This window comes from Biomphalaria glabrata, chromosome 18 (genome assembly GCF_947242115.1).
Source record: "Biomphalaria glabrata chromosome 18, xgBioGlab47.1, whole genome shotgun sequence".
NCBI classification, from domain to species: domain Eukaryota; kingdom Metazoa; phylum Mollusca; class Gastropoda; family Planorbidae; genus Biomphalaria; species Biomphalaria glabrata.
This window is the reverse complement of record NC_074728.1, coordinates 7,938,311-7,953,220: the sequence shown is the minus strand read 5'-3', so window position 1 is coordinate 7,953,220 and position 14,910 is coordinate 7,938,311. Positions and strand designations below refer to the sequence as shown.

Genomic DNA, 14,910 nt, shown 5'->3' with positions numbered 1-14,910 from the left:
ATACCAAGCCTACAGATCTAGTCAGTCAATTCAAATACCAGGCCTACAGATCTAGTCAGTCAATTCAAATACCAAGCCTACAGATCTAGTCAGTCAATTCAAATACCAAGCCTACAGATCTAGTCAGTCAATTCAAATACCAAGACTACAGATTTAGTCAGTCAATTCAAATACCAAGCCTACAGATCTAGTCAGTCAATTCAAATACCAAGCCTACAGATCTAGTCAGTCAATTCAAATACCAAGCCTACAGATCTAGTCAGTCAATTCAAATACCAAGCCTAAAGATCTAGTCAGTCAATTCAAATACCAAGCCTACAGATCTAGTCAGTCAATTCAAATACCAAGCCTACAGATCTAGTCAGTCAATTCAAATACCAAGCCTACAGATCTAGTCAGTCAATTCAAATACCAGACCTACAGATCTAGTCAGTCAATTCAAATACCAGACCTACAGATCTAGTTAGTCAATTCAAATACCAGACCTACAGATCTAGTCAGTCAATTCAAATACCAAGCCTACAGATCTAGTCAGTCAATTCAAATACCAAGCCTACAGATCTAGTCAGTCAATTCAAATACCAAGCCTACAGATCTAGTCAGTCAATTCAAATACCAAGCCTACAGATCTAGTCAGTCAATTCAAATACCAAGCCTACAGATCTAGTCAGTCAATTCAAATACCAAGCCTACAGATCTAGTCAGTCAATTCAAATACCAGGCCTACAGATCTAAACAAGACGGTGCGCAAAACTTTTTTTTAATGAATATGGCCTACGTGCGGAAATACTCGAAGACGTGGTCTGTTAAAGATAGAGATTTTCTAGTCCTTTAGCCAAATTAAAATTAATTTTTACACTTTGAAAAATTATAACGGTCAAACCAGAATTTTCCCAGTGTGGTCAAATAACTAGTAATATTTTTCACCAAATTGTCAAATTTCTGGGAAAATCATTAGAGCCGTTTTCGTGATGCATGTCCAAGTTTTTTCCACATAGGTTTCTCAGCCGAGGAATTAGCACGCTGATAGAAGAATTGTAATAATTATCAATTTTAAGGACTATCTTCTCCAAGAGCAAAGATGTATTAATTTATTCTTACACTTGCTGTCCAATGGAGCATTCATGACCTCGTCATATTGTGTGTCCAACCACGTCTGCATCTGGACCACTGGGCTTTTGTAGACACCATAGAATTGGCCAGATTGCTGATAATTGAAATGTAAAAAAAATCAATAGTTGCCACATTGACAGACTAGGGTTGATCTTTTTTTTAAAAAAAAACTAGAATCATCCAAAAGAATTTCTGGACAAAATACAAAAGTATCAAAGAGTATCCAGATCTCAAAAAGTAAAGTACCTTTTCCAGAACTTTTGAAAATTAGTATAAAATGTTTGTTTCTGTGGTCGACCGTTAACTAGGGTGTCATGTGGCCAGCACAATGACCAACGTCACTAACCGCCTTTAACTTCCTCAACTTATGTCAGGCTCCCATTAGACTTGGGTGAACTCAGGTGATTCTTAAAAATACCGAATTTTAAAATCCCAGTCTTCACCAAGATTCGAAATAGAGTCCTCTCGCCAAGTGCGTTACCAAATTTGTCCTTATAATAATTCTAAAATAATTAAATTATTAAATAAAGCTATAGAGGCGCGGTGGCTGGTTGGTAAAGCGCTTGGCTTCCGAACCGGGGTCTGGGGTTCAAATTCTGAGGATTTTTAATTTAGGGATCTTCGGGCGCCTCCGAGTCCACCCAGCTCTAATGGTTACCTGACATTAGTTGGGGAAAAGTAGCCACTTCATACACCGCAAGGTCTGAAAGGGGAACATTACTGTTCTACTACAGCTAAGTATCTTACCGAGGAGTAATACATCTCTGAATATGTGACCGTCTGTTGTTGTGGGTCTTTTTCCTCAGCAAATGTATAGAAATTGTCGAAAAAGACAGGCTCTTGTTCTGAGTATAACAAAATAGAGGGATAGGCCTACGTTTTCTTGTGAACTTTATACAAATGTCAAGGAAAAAACCAACAAAACATTTTATTGTAAAATTCAAACAAAAACAAGACTGACAAGATTAGCTTAAAAATACGCACAGAACATAGATTTAATCTTTTAATCTAAGTCTTATCTATCTTACTTCTGAAGCCTGTGCTATTTATAACTCCAATGTGAGCATTGCAGAACGTCACGTTATAGACCGCTGTAACCATAGGGATGAATGACAACAAACCCAGAACAACAAACATGGCGGCCATTTTGATGTAAAGTTACTGAGAAAACAAGAAAAACTTAAAATACTGTTTTTTAAAAAACAACGCTTATTCAAAGTGTAGTTGTATTAATTAGTTCGAATCTATCATGCAATTAAGTTTGTACTAGATCTAGACGAACAACAATAAATCTGTGCGATCGAACATATTTTTACCAATTTTGGTATGGCTATTTCATGCTTTTAGCTTTCTCAATGCGCTCTGATCCTATCACGTGTCTGGACCAGGTGAGAAAGTGGGAGGGGGAGGGGGGAATCTGGTTGAACTTTACCGTAATCGTTTTTTAAAAGCATTTATAAAAAAAGGGGGAACGACCTGAATTTGAACTTATACCACCATTTCAGTCAAGAACAATTTCTTTCCCTTGTTCGAGTTAACGAAACAAAATAATAAATTATCAATAGTTATAAAACTAATTTGTTATTTTTAAAAAGTAATTCTTGTGTTGTCAGGTAACAGAAATAATTGTGCACAATTTCAGCTTGATCCGAGATTGGGTGTCGGAGAAATAACCTTTGCGAGACAGACAGGCAGAGTGAGTAGATATAAGCTTTGTAAAAAAAAGATATTCAAGCAATTATGTCGGGGGGGGGGGGTACACTAGCAGTCATCAGGTATAACTATATATATATATATATATATATATATATATAGATATATATATATTTAAAATCTAGTGCTAAAGACTTAAGATTCTTGGAGAATCTCAAGAGAGAGAAAGAGAGAGAGAGAAGATACAGAGAGAGGTAGATAGAAAGAGAAAGAGAGAGTGAGAGGAAGGAAAAGAGCGAGAGGAAAAAAGAGAGAGAGAGAATGAGATATAGATAATTAGAGAGAGAGTGACAGAAAGAGAGAAAGAGAGAGATGGAGTGAGGGAGATAAGGAGAGAAAGAGGGAGGAAGAGAAGTGGAGAAGGAGGACGAGAGAGAGAGAGGAAGTCGGTCTACAAAAGAGGAAAAGAGGATAAAAAGAGGGTTATTTAAAGAGAGAGAGAGAGAGAGAGATAGGAAATAGAGGAAAGAAGGAAACAGAGGGAAGAGATACTAAACCACTACTTCTACCTTCACTATTATCTCACCTTGTATGGTCTATCAGAATGTTATATAATGAGGACAGAACAGGTCAAGCGAACTTAACACACACGATCTCAGAAGTGCTTCACGTTGAGTAGTGAATCTGTGTGTTTACATTCAGACGAGCGCCATGTTTGCTGATACAGGCAGTGCACGGGGCCCCACCCCCTTGGGCCATACTGATTAATATCAAAGTGACCCATAGATAACTCAAAAAAAAAAACTTTTTTACAAAGTGATTTGAATCTTATCGCGCGTGTAAGTGGATGATGTGTTGTAGCTGTCTTCGTCCCAGAGCTACTACAATGACAGTCCTTTTAATGTCACAAAAATACAAGGGTCAATTTTTCAAAAAGGTTCTAGTTAAAATGTAAATGTGACCATAAAACAAGCAAAATAAACACAAATCTTTTTGAAAAACAAAGTTTATCTAATGGAAAAACCTCATAACTACTGCCACTCAATACTCCAGGAATAGGATCCATTTTTTCTATATAAAACAAAACTAATTATCTACCACTAATTGATTAGCTTTTTTTAAAATTGATTCATTTATTGTGAATAAATTAGCAGGATCGGAACTTTATCCAAGAATGGGAAGAAAAAACGGGTGTAAGAAATAAGAAGGGGAATAGCTCCACATATACAACCACATCTCTCGACATGTATCATTTCTGTTTTAATAATTAGTTACCAATAATTAAGTAACTAATCGGTTAATTAATTCATGTTTTGTTAGGTACAGCGAATGTGTAAAGTTTTAACTTAATCAGAAATGGGAAGTGGGAGAAATGACGTGTAAAAACATTGTATCAGACAGACAGACGAACAGACAGTTTGAAATAATATAAGCTTTGTAAAAATTACCCCTTGTAGGGCAGATGTTTCTATGGTCGACGATTAACGAGTGTTTCATGAGGACTTATCTACATCACGTTTATCTACCCTTAGCTTAGTACATTTTTTATATAAAGAGAAAATTAATTACGGACTAATCGATTTACTAACTAACTGGCAATTAAAAAAAAAATCAAGTCATTGACAATGAATAACTGTGCAAAGTTTAAAATTCATCCAATATTATGAGGTGGAAAAAACAAAATATTCCACCCAGACCGCATTGTAATTCTGATGAATATATATATAGTGTAAAATGGTTGCTAAATATATTTAATAAATATATTATGCTGCCATATCATATAAGGATACTATGGGGACAGAATAGAGGATTTTTTTTTTTAAATTTCAAATGGGTAATATTATTTTACATATCTATCTCGAGCATACGTCGATAATCATTGTATTCGATTTAAAAGGTATTCCACATATATATATATATATATTTTTAAACTAAAGGTTTCACAAGTCAAAATGTTTAGAACCGTTATAACCATTATAAAAATCAGAACAGCGTGAAACGGGGTCTTCTAAACGCGGACGCAATCAACTGGCATGCGTCTGATAAAAAAAAATGGGCCGAGAGAAGTGATTCATTCCAGTGAATGGCTGTCTCGTCTGTGATATACGCTATGGACTGACGTGAAGATGACCAGCCGCTTGAGCTGTCATCCCTGGCAGCTCTGCAGAAAGTTTGGGCTGGGAAGCCATTTCTTCTACTCCTAGTTCTACTTTCTCAATCATGTTGGAGAGGTTCATGTAAAAAACAATTCCTTTCAGACATTGCGATCTATAAGGTAGATTATGTAAAGGTCATCTTATTCTGTTTCCCAAGGTTAACTAGGGTGCCAAGTGGCCAGCACAAATACCAACCCCCCTTTACTTTTCCTTAACTAATGTTAGGAACTCTTCTTTTTGTATCGACGGAGATAGGGTTGTGGTTGTTGATAGTTTGTAGTTCATTGTTTCTGATATTCTTGCTGAACATTTTGAAACCTGCCTTTTTATCTCCCAGAGCGGACCACTTCGGTGGCCGATTTTGAGTTTGTGTTTTCACATAAACTTTCTTTGTAACCTTGTTTTAAATTATATTGAGCTTCGTTTTATTTGTTTTATAAACGTTAGACTTTTCTTTAGATATGAAACTTCTTAATGTCCTAGCCGGACCTATCCCACAATTCCTGCAGATTTATGGCGAGCATAAGACAAATTTGAGACTCTTGACAAGACAGTCTAAAACGCTCTCTGCATTACAAAAATTTCAATCACTTTTGGTCAGGGACTTCAAAGCAAGTCTAGGCTGAAATAAAAACTTGTTAGCAATCTATTTCATTTTGTGTGTGTGTCCGTATGGGGAGTTCAAGCTGATCTCTTAGTCAAAAGTATTAGAAAATAATTTCTTATGTTCCTTGAGACAATCTTCTGACACATGATGTGCATCTTAATCTCACCTTAAGCCCTTCTAGATCTGTATCTTATCTTATAAAATACAGACGTTACTTGAACGATTACCTCCTACGCGTCATGCATCTAGTCATTTATATTAACCAATGGCAAGAATTCTGCTAAGTCATCAGTTTTTCCCGGCTGTGTCAGGCAACCCATTCCATACTCTATTAGAAGTAGCATTTGTAAAAATGTGTGCTAGACCTGTAACATTGTTTTAAACATATCTACTAGTTTGATGGATAGGACTTTAGCTTTATCATTTCTTTTCTTCTTCGCAGAAACACAAAAATTTAAACCAATATTATTAATACATATTTATTTGATGTACAGTAAAAATATAAATATGCTATATACAATGCAAACAATAAGGTTTAAAATTTTATAATTATGTTTCTGCAACTGAAGGGGGATTTCTGCATTTACATTTCATGTTGCCAATTCTCAAGCGACCTTTTCTTTTTTTTTTCAGTCTATAGTTTAGAAGCTGCATCCGAATAGTCGAAAACTATTAAAAATGAAAGAAATTCATAGTAACTCTAACGTCAAATTTATTTAGAACAAGCCAAAGTCTCGCCATTACATCATTATCTTAAGTACACAGTCGTTCAAACATTAACATCCAAATTTCTCAAGTTTACAGTCCCCACTAATATTAACATACAAATTATTTAATTTACAGCCGACCAATTATCAATCTCCAAAACACATAGTTCATAGCCGCTCAGGCATCAGCATCCACAACACGCTGCACTGCTCAGTGTAGCCCTAACATCCAGCATCCACAACACACGGATGAGTAGCCCTAACATCCAACATCCACAACACACTGCTTAGAGTAGCCCTAACATCAAACATCCACAACACACTGCTTAGAGTAGCCCTAACATTCAGCATCCACAACACACTGCTTAGAGTAGCCCTAACATCCAGCATCCACACCACACTGCTTAGAGTAGCCCTAACATCCAACATCCACAACACAATGCTTAAAGTAGCCCTAACATTCAGCATCCACAACACACTGCTTAGAGTAGCCCTAACATCCAGCATCCACAACACACTGCTTAGAGTAGCCCTAACATCCAGCATGCGCAACACACTGCTTAGAGTAGCCCTAACATCCAGCATCCACAACACACTGCTTAAAGTAGCCCTAACATCCAACATCCACAACACACTGTTTAGAGTAGCCCTAACATCCAACATCCACAACACACTGCTTAGAGTAGCCCTAACATCCAACATCCACAACACACGGCTTAGAGTAGCCCTAACATCCAGCATCCACAACACAGGGCTTAGAGTAGCCCTAACATCCAACATCCACAACACACGGCTTAGAGTAGCCCTAACATCCAACATCCACAACACACTGCTAAGAGTAGCCCTATCATCCAGCATCCACACCACACTGATTAGAGTAGCCCTAACATCCAGCATCCACACCACACTGCTTAGAGTAGCCCTAACATCCAGCATTCAAATGACTCAGTTCACAGTCAGTCCTAACATCAAAAGAAAACTAAAGAAAATATTTGAGTACAGACTCAACACTCAAAAACACACACGATCTAGTCGTGTCTATAATCTTCAATCTCTGGACGAGACCAACCGTTATTGTAGGCCTCAACACTGATCTGCGACGTCGCAACCTATGGGCAGTGGAGACCAATAGCTCGTTGCCACGTCATGCTGACCTGTGACGTGGCAACGAGCTATTGGTCTTCCTTGCCCAAATGACGATTGGTCTCGATCTGGAGCACTTCATGCAATCTTACAAAAAGAGTTGATCGAAAGAGTTCTTTAATTTGTACGTTAAAAAAGTTAAAGATTTAAAAAAAATGGAATTCTACTTTTATCCGAAAGCGAGCTTCCACTACGATTAGACAATGATTGACATTAATTTAGTTTTGTGACAATGACGAAGTTGATGAAAATGTTAAAGAGCAATGTTTATTAATTGGTGTCAGCACTCAGTTTGTCCAGCGTGAGGTCATCATTGCTCCTGATGTTCCGACACCTTTTCACAAGAGCTACCAGACTAATTCCGACGATGAGTCCAAACACCAGAGACCCAGTTCCAACAGCAGCCATTAGACCTAAAAGTACAAAATATGTATTTACCTTTTGTTTGTTATCATTATGCATGCATCTTCTAGGTATAAAAGCTATTGTAATTATTATCGATATTTCATGCTGGTAAGATCTCGTGATCAATCAGTGAGTGGTATTTGGTAAAAATATAGTCGATTAGTTAAAGGGTACTTTTTGTTTTGTTTTGAAGACGGTTGGTCCCTTATTTCTAACCAGTCAATATAAAAGGTGAAGGTCATGTCAGGTTAGGATCTGACCTAAACTGAAACATGATACCAACGTGCTGACTTGGAAGTACAGGTGAGAGTACTGTTGTTCCCTATCTGAAAATGCCAATGTTGTCAGGAATTTATGTCGCCAAAACGTCCCATTGCCAAAACGTCGTCGCGAAAAAGTCACATCGCCAAAACGTCGTCGCCAAAAAGTCACTTCGCCAAAACGTCGTCGCCAAAAAGTCACATCGCCAAAACGTCGTCGCCAAAAAGTCACTTCGCCAAAACGTCGTCGCCAAAAAGTCACATCGCCAAAACGTCCCATCTCCAAAACGTCGTCACCAAAACGACCAAGCCACCTAAACGTCGCGTACCGGAATGGAAAAAGATGATCAACAGATCTTGTGTGGTGTCCCAACGGTCCACCAGACTAAGGGATAGGTTAAGGTGAAGGGTGTTGAAGTAACAGTAAACAAACCAACTGTGCAAATTGTTTAATATATTGCGAAGCAAGTTTAATATTTAATTTTTATTCAGAAATTCCAAAAGTTGGCAAAAGACAAAGCGAATTTCATGGTCTCACATCAAGAAATGTCAAACACCATTTCTATACACTTAGTTAATATGCTCATGTTCCCGTTCTAGACACTTCTTGTTTAATATTGTATACAGGCTGTATACAGGGTATCATAGGGCCAGCACAACGACCAAACTTTGGTTTCATAAACTAATGTCAAGTACCCCTTAGAGTTGAGTGGACTTCCGAAATCCAAATTCCCAGTTTTCACTGAGATTCGAACTTGAAACCCCTCGGTTCGGAAGCCAATTTGCTTTGAAATTCAGCCACCACGCTCCCAGCCTATATATAAAAAAAACAACCTAATCTTTACCCTTCAACTTTGACAGTCTTTTTGATCAGGGCTATCAATTAAATCAGGGGTTCTCAACCTGTGGGTCGAGACCCCCTTGGGGGTCGATTGACAATTTGCCAGGGGTCGCCTAAGACCATCGAAAATATGGATTGCATTTTGTATATTCTTCTATTGCTGTGTGTGTGTGTGTGTGTGTTAGGGGGTTGCGGCAGAGTGGGGGATTCTAAAGGGGGTCGCCGACCTTAAAAGGTTGAGAACCGCTGGATCCTAGGCTGGCTGGCTTCGTGGCCAAATGTATACAACAAAGGTGGGTCTACGTATCCACGTAAACTACAGCACTCCTCTGACTTGAATACTCATTTTTCATTACGAAGGAGGAGTTCTACTTTCTAATTATCAATTCAGATTTCTTGTTCTGGTCATTTGAGAACCTCAACTTTCCAATTATCTAGATACCAAATGATTGAGTACAACATAAACAATGCCGCCGCGAGGTTTCTCGCCGCTTACGTAAGACATTGTAAAATGCAGCTCCTAGTGTAAAGGTGCATGAGTGTCGATTGAGTGGAACACTTATTGCTAATCATTAAAATAGTCTAACATATACATTTTCATCGCAACCCCCCCCCCCCTCCTCACCACATTTTTTCATTTTAAGCTTTTATCTTAGTTTATCTTCTGAAAGTGAACAGTTTTTGTTTTTTTTAAATAAATTATTCAAACAGTTTGTTTCGTTACAAGAAATAATTATAAAGACTCTCTAATAGACAATAGCTCTTTAGCACAACTTATAGCGCGATTATTTAACTCTTAATGGGTAATGAATGTTAAATTTTTAAAATTTAAACATTTTTTACTCCGCCCCACCTTTCACCCTACACGAGAAAAAAAAATCCCGGTTTATCGAAGGTAGCCTAAAAATGTACTAGACTTTCTAATATTCTAATGATAGGCCTGAACATAAATTTATGAAACTCTTTAATGAATAAATACATACAGGAATAGCCGAAGACGTTATCTGTTTAAGATGAAGATTTTTCTAGTCTTCTTGCCAAATTTAAATTATTTTATTTTTATTTTTGAAAAATTATAACGGTCAAACTAAAGTTTTCTCAGTGTGGCCAAAGAGCTAGTAATTCTTTTTCCAACTATACACATCAACTGTCAAATTTCTAGGACAATCGTTGGAACCATTTTTGAGAACCGTGTCCAGGTTCCATCTGGTTTTGGCGATGAATGTGCGACTGCATCGTAAACAACAACAAAAAACAATAACAGTGTTTAGATAAAGGACTTCGGGGTGGGCAAGTCTTCAAAAGTCACATACCTCCTCACCCTTACTGTTGTGTATTTATGTTTCTTGTTGTGTGTTGTGAACTGGTCTGTTCTAGTGTGTCAAAATGTCTTGGTGTCCAGGTCAGCTTGTGTGTGTGTGTGTGTGTGTGTAGGCCTACTGTGTTATTGTGAACTGTTTTGTCATTCTGGTTCAATAAAGCCTAGCATCAAGACATGTCTTCCTGTAGTGTTTTATTAGGTCACTACAATTAGCTCATTGATGGATTTGAGCATTGGTACAAAATAAAATGCCTACGCCGGATATTAGGAATTAGGTGGCCAGAAAAGATAACTACTGTCTATTTGTGGGAGAGAACTAGACGAAAGTCGATTAGGGCAGCCATGCAGATTGCGGGACTCTATACGAAACGAATTGCGCGTGGTCTTGTCCGAGTAGGGATAAGGATTTAATTAATAAGTGAAAATTAAGATTTTGTATTAGAAAATAAATTCGTCTTTGAAGTTTATTCATACTTCACTAAGTACAAAATCACGGCCAATTTAACTTTACGAGCCATCTACAGTAGATGGTAGTTTTCCAACATTAAGCCGATAAAAATTCAGAAGTTTTCCGACAAAAAGCCGATAAACATTCAAATCTACCTTCAAGATCTACTATCGACAAGCAAAATATCGCTTTTGATTTTTTTAAGAGATCGAGATAGATTCAGATCTATATTTATATGCCAGTGACTATTAAAGTAAATAAAGTATTCGAAATTCCTTGTTTTGGTTAAAATTTGCGCTATTATTACATTTGTATTAAATGAAAGAACACAATGCCGTTTTTTTTATCGCGAGTAGCATTGACTCATGGGTTGAATTTATCCATATTGAGTGACACCCCAAAATGACAATTTTGTATATTTATCAGGAAATTAGTATAAGTTTTCAGATTTTAATAATTTCAGGAGATTTCCATGACATTTTTATATATTTTGCTATTTCAGGAAATTTACAGGAGCTCCTGGAAAATCAGGAGGCCGCGGGAAACCTTATAAATAATAAGTTAAAGTGGTTTAATTTAATAATTTACACCTAGATATAGCGCGTGGCCTATGAAAGTGCGGGCCCCACTGCGGCTGCATAGGTTGCAGTGGCATAAGGACGGCCATGAAGCCGATAGCCCAAGACGTCATCAGTGAAGCTGACATGGAATGACATGGGAGCAGATGAAGAAAGCTGCTCAGAACGAGTTCGGTGGAGAGGTGTGGTTGCGGTCCTACGCTACCCTGGGAGTACACACGATTATTGAATTAATGATAAAATGCCAAACTGGCAATACAACATTCTTTCGGTGGCCTCAATGGTCTCAACTTTGAAACCTGCCCGTGGCTGTCCACTGCCAACTGTGGAAGTTTTGAGCTATGACGTAATAATCTTAATTCTGATGGAACATTCAAAACATATTAAAAAAACAACAACAACAAAAAAAAAAGACAATCAAACCGACCTGCCGAGAAGCCTGTAGAAGAATGTTCCTGTTTTGGTGGTGGTTTAATGAAACGGATATGAGGTGGTGGCACCAACGACGTTGAATTGACCGCAGCGTAGATGACAGCACTGGCCTAGACAAAAAAATGTAATTCTTTGTTAATACAGCTTAGGTGAAAGTTTTGTTCTATGTTTTTACAAAGCTAAAATCCACTTTGTCTGTCTGGTAAAAAGTTTGAACACATTATTTCTCCCAGACCCAATCTCAGATCATGTTGAAACAATTATTCATTAGCAAAGACAAGACATGAATCAATAAAAAAAAAATTGTCAATTTTTTTACTGGTAATTAATTTTTCGATATCAACTAGAGAAATAAAATTATTCAGTATTCATAGATATGGCTAAATATTAAATATAGGGTTTCGTCCCCTCAGCATATAGAACGTACCCATTCTTGGGTAAAATTGAAAGTTTAAAAACAATTATTTATTGTACCTAACAAAACACGAATTAATTGGAGAATCAACCAATTATGTCAAATAAGTATGGTTTATTAATTATTTTGTTTGATGATATCGAAGCGGGGAGATAGCTTCTCCATTATTGATATATATATATATGCTAATTTAAATGTGGAGTTCTTACCCGTAGTTTTTTTTTAATAATAAAAAAATATTTTTCTTGTTTAAAAAAATAATGCACACATATATGACACAGTGTCTATCATTTTGTCATAATAGATTTAATTATCCAAAATGTATTTTTCTCCTTTGCCAAATTGTCAATAGTTATTGTATCTCGTAAAATAATATTTCTTTGTAAATATTAGCTTACCCAGGGATTAAAACTCTGAAATTTTATAATCTTGCTATTTCAGTTGGCAAAACTGAAAGAGTAAAGCAGTTCATTTTGTGATTTAACAGAGGGGGACAAACTTGTGTCAGTTACTTAATTTCACAGCTCAATATTACGTGATTGATGTGCGCAGATCCATGCCACTACTTTCATATGATGTAGACAATAATCAGGAAATAATTTTTAAAAAATAAGAATGGGCAGCTAAAAATGGATATATCACAACGTAATTTGTTTCCTCAATTCTAATTTATTAGACGATTGCACATTAACAAAGAAACAGTCTGCGAAAAAAAAATGCTAAACATTATTTAAGTGTGAGTTTGTGGTTAGAGTTAATACTACTTAGTGGTATACTACACTGAGTGGTTTGGATTAGGATTAGTTGTTAGATTTAGTGGTTAAAGTTAGTGGTTACATTTAGTCGTTATTGTTATTTTGTGTACATTGAAGTTAAACTGGACTTAAATCTGAATTCACTCAAATGAACTCAAATTGCTTTTATCCAAAGTAAACGTAATGTTGTGTTCACTCAGTTATACATTTGGTGTGGGTGAATTTCCCGGAGCTGGCCGAAACATCCACACACCTTTCCTGCTCCAACATCCACTGAGAAAGTCCCAGCATCGACTGCAGTGACCAGCTGCTGGTAAATGACAGAACTAGCCACTTGCTTGGTGGCATTGACCACGTCCCCAGTAATGTTGAGCTTGTCCAGTAGTTTGAACTGGACAGTGATCTGATTGGTCGATGAAGGTTGGACCTGTGTGGATACAAAATGTACTTTGGCTACAATGAGTAGTTGACGAGTTAGAAGAGAAGACAGTCAATAAAGACGACACATTATTTGAACATTAATTAAGACACAGTATTACACGGGTAATGACGGTGTGGCCAGCACAACAATCAACCGCCTTTACTTTTTCTAACTAATGTCAGTTACCCATTAAAGCGGGGTAGACTCAAAGATCTCGGAATTAAAATCCAAATCTTCACCAGGATTCGAACGCAGGGACGTCGGTTAAGAATCAAGCACTCTACCGCTAAGGCACCGCGCCTCCAATTTAATACTCAGTGCGGCCATGTAATTTATAGATACTCAGGGCTTGCTAAGACTTTTTCTGCAGGGAACAGTACCAGGGAAAAGAAGGAGAGGCAGACAAAGGAAGCGAGGACAACATTAAGGAATGAAATGGCTTGATCGCTTCTTTCATTATTGTTATCTTACTAGAGGAATTATAGAGAAAGTATTCAGCTGAGGCCAATAGTCAAAGTAGGCCTGAACACTGACCTGCAACATCGCAACCTGTGGGCAGCTGAAACTAAAAACTTGTTGCCACATCACAGATCTGTACGACGTGGCAGCCAGTTATTGGCCTCCACTGCCCACATATAGCGACGTAGCAACTCAGCGTTGAGGTCTTCTCTAACGAATGGTCTCGATTCAGCCCTCTCCTATGTCTCTGCTTTGATAGCGGGTGTAAGGTTTGACAAAAAAAAAAATCCCGATAAGACTCGAATGTAAGTTTCGAACTCGAAGCCTCTTGGTTCGAAGTCTAGGGCTTTACTACTTGGCCACAATTTTCAAAGGAACATAATCGAAGAAAGCATTTTATAGGAAAGGGTAGGCCTACTATTAAATAAAGAAGCTCTAGTCAGCCAAGGGGTAAGCGCCCTAAGCTATTTGTCTGATGAGCACTCTGGTGTCTTTTGATATGCCACTTTTTTTTTAAAGTAATAAAATATTCCACTTACATCCAAATCAGCAATACGTAATGCTGAAACGAGGCTTGTTGACTTCAACAGCGCTGAGTAAAATCCTTGTCTAAAGTCAGTTTTAACCGGTGCGTAGTACTGGTCAAATCTGGCTGAAACATTTCACTACCTCAGTGATTTAAACTTTCAAGGAGACATATACTTATACAGGCTTGTGATAATTTGTATATGCTAGTGATAATTTATATAGGCTAGTGATAATTTATATAGGCTAGTGATAATTTATCTATGCTAGTGATAATTTATATATGCTAGTGATAATTTATATAGGCTAGTGATAATTTATATATGCTAGTGATAATTTATATATGCTAGTGATAATTTATATATGCTAGTGATAATTTATATATGCTAGTGATAATTTATATATGCTAGTGATAACTTATATATGCTAGTGATAAGTGTATATATAAGTCAAAGAAAGCTCTTCAAAAAGATAGGCAGAGTGAGAAAAACACAGATTGAGTAGAAAAAGTAAGAAGGAGCAACACAGAGAGATAAAGAGAGAGAGAGAGAGAGAGAGAGAGCACAAATACGATAAATAGCGAGACGTAGAACGTGAAAGGGCAGACTGGATCAGAGAGTATTGAGATATTTGTGAGAACTTAAACGCCTTTTAACGATATTATGACACTA

The 14,910-nt window shown here is 37.1% G+C and overlaps 2 protein-coding genes across 2 annotated transcripts in view; both read right to left on the bottom strand.

The window, feature by feature from the left end:
* The window catches only part of LOC106077978 (uncharacterized), a 20,217-nt gene extending 16,705 nt beyond the window's left edge, over positions 1 to 3,512 (bottom strand). The window contains exons 1-4 of the mRNA XM_056017348.1: positions 3,353 to 3,512; positions 2,142 to 2,274; positions 1,861 to 1,958; positions 1,102 to 1,207 (exon numbers count right to left, since the gene is read on the bottom strand). Of these exons, the coding sequence (XP_055873323.1) occupies positions 1,102 to 1,207; positions 1,861 to 1,958; positions 2,142 to 2,259 (322 nt within the window). The 5' untranslated portion in view covers positions 2,260 to 2,274; positions 3,353 to 3,512. The remainder of the gene's footprint in view (positions 1 to 1,101; positions 1,208 to 1,860; positions 1,959 to 2,141; positions 2,275 to 3,352) is intronic.
* A 2,632-nt stretch (positions 3,513 to 6,144) lies between these two features.
* The window catches only part of LOC106068177 (uncharacterized), a 30,491-nt gene continuing 21,725 nt past the window's right edge, over positions 6,145 to 14,910 (bottom strand). Inside the window, exons 16-19 of the mRNA XM_056017533.1 lie at positions 14,254 to 14,366; positions 13,088 to 13,261; positions 11,660 to 11,774; positions 6,145 to 7,792 (exon numbers count right to left, since the gene is read on the bottom strand). Of these exons, the coding sequence (XP_055873508.1) occupies positions 7,650 to 7,792; positions 11,660 to 11,774; positions 13,088 to 13,261; positions 14,254 to 14,366 (545 nt within the window). The 3' untranslated portion in view covers positions 6,145 to 7,649. The remainder of the gene's footprint in view (positions 7,793 to 11,659; positions 11,775 to 13,087; positions 13,262 to 14,253; positions 14,367 to 14,910) is intronic.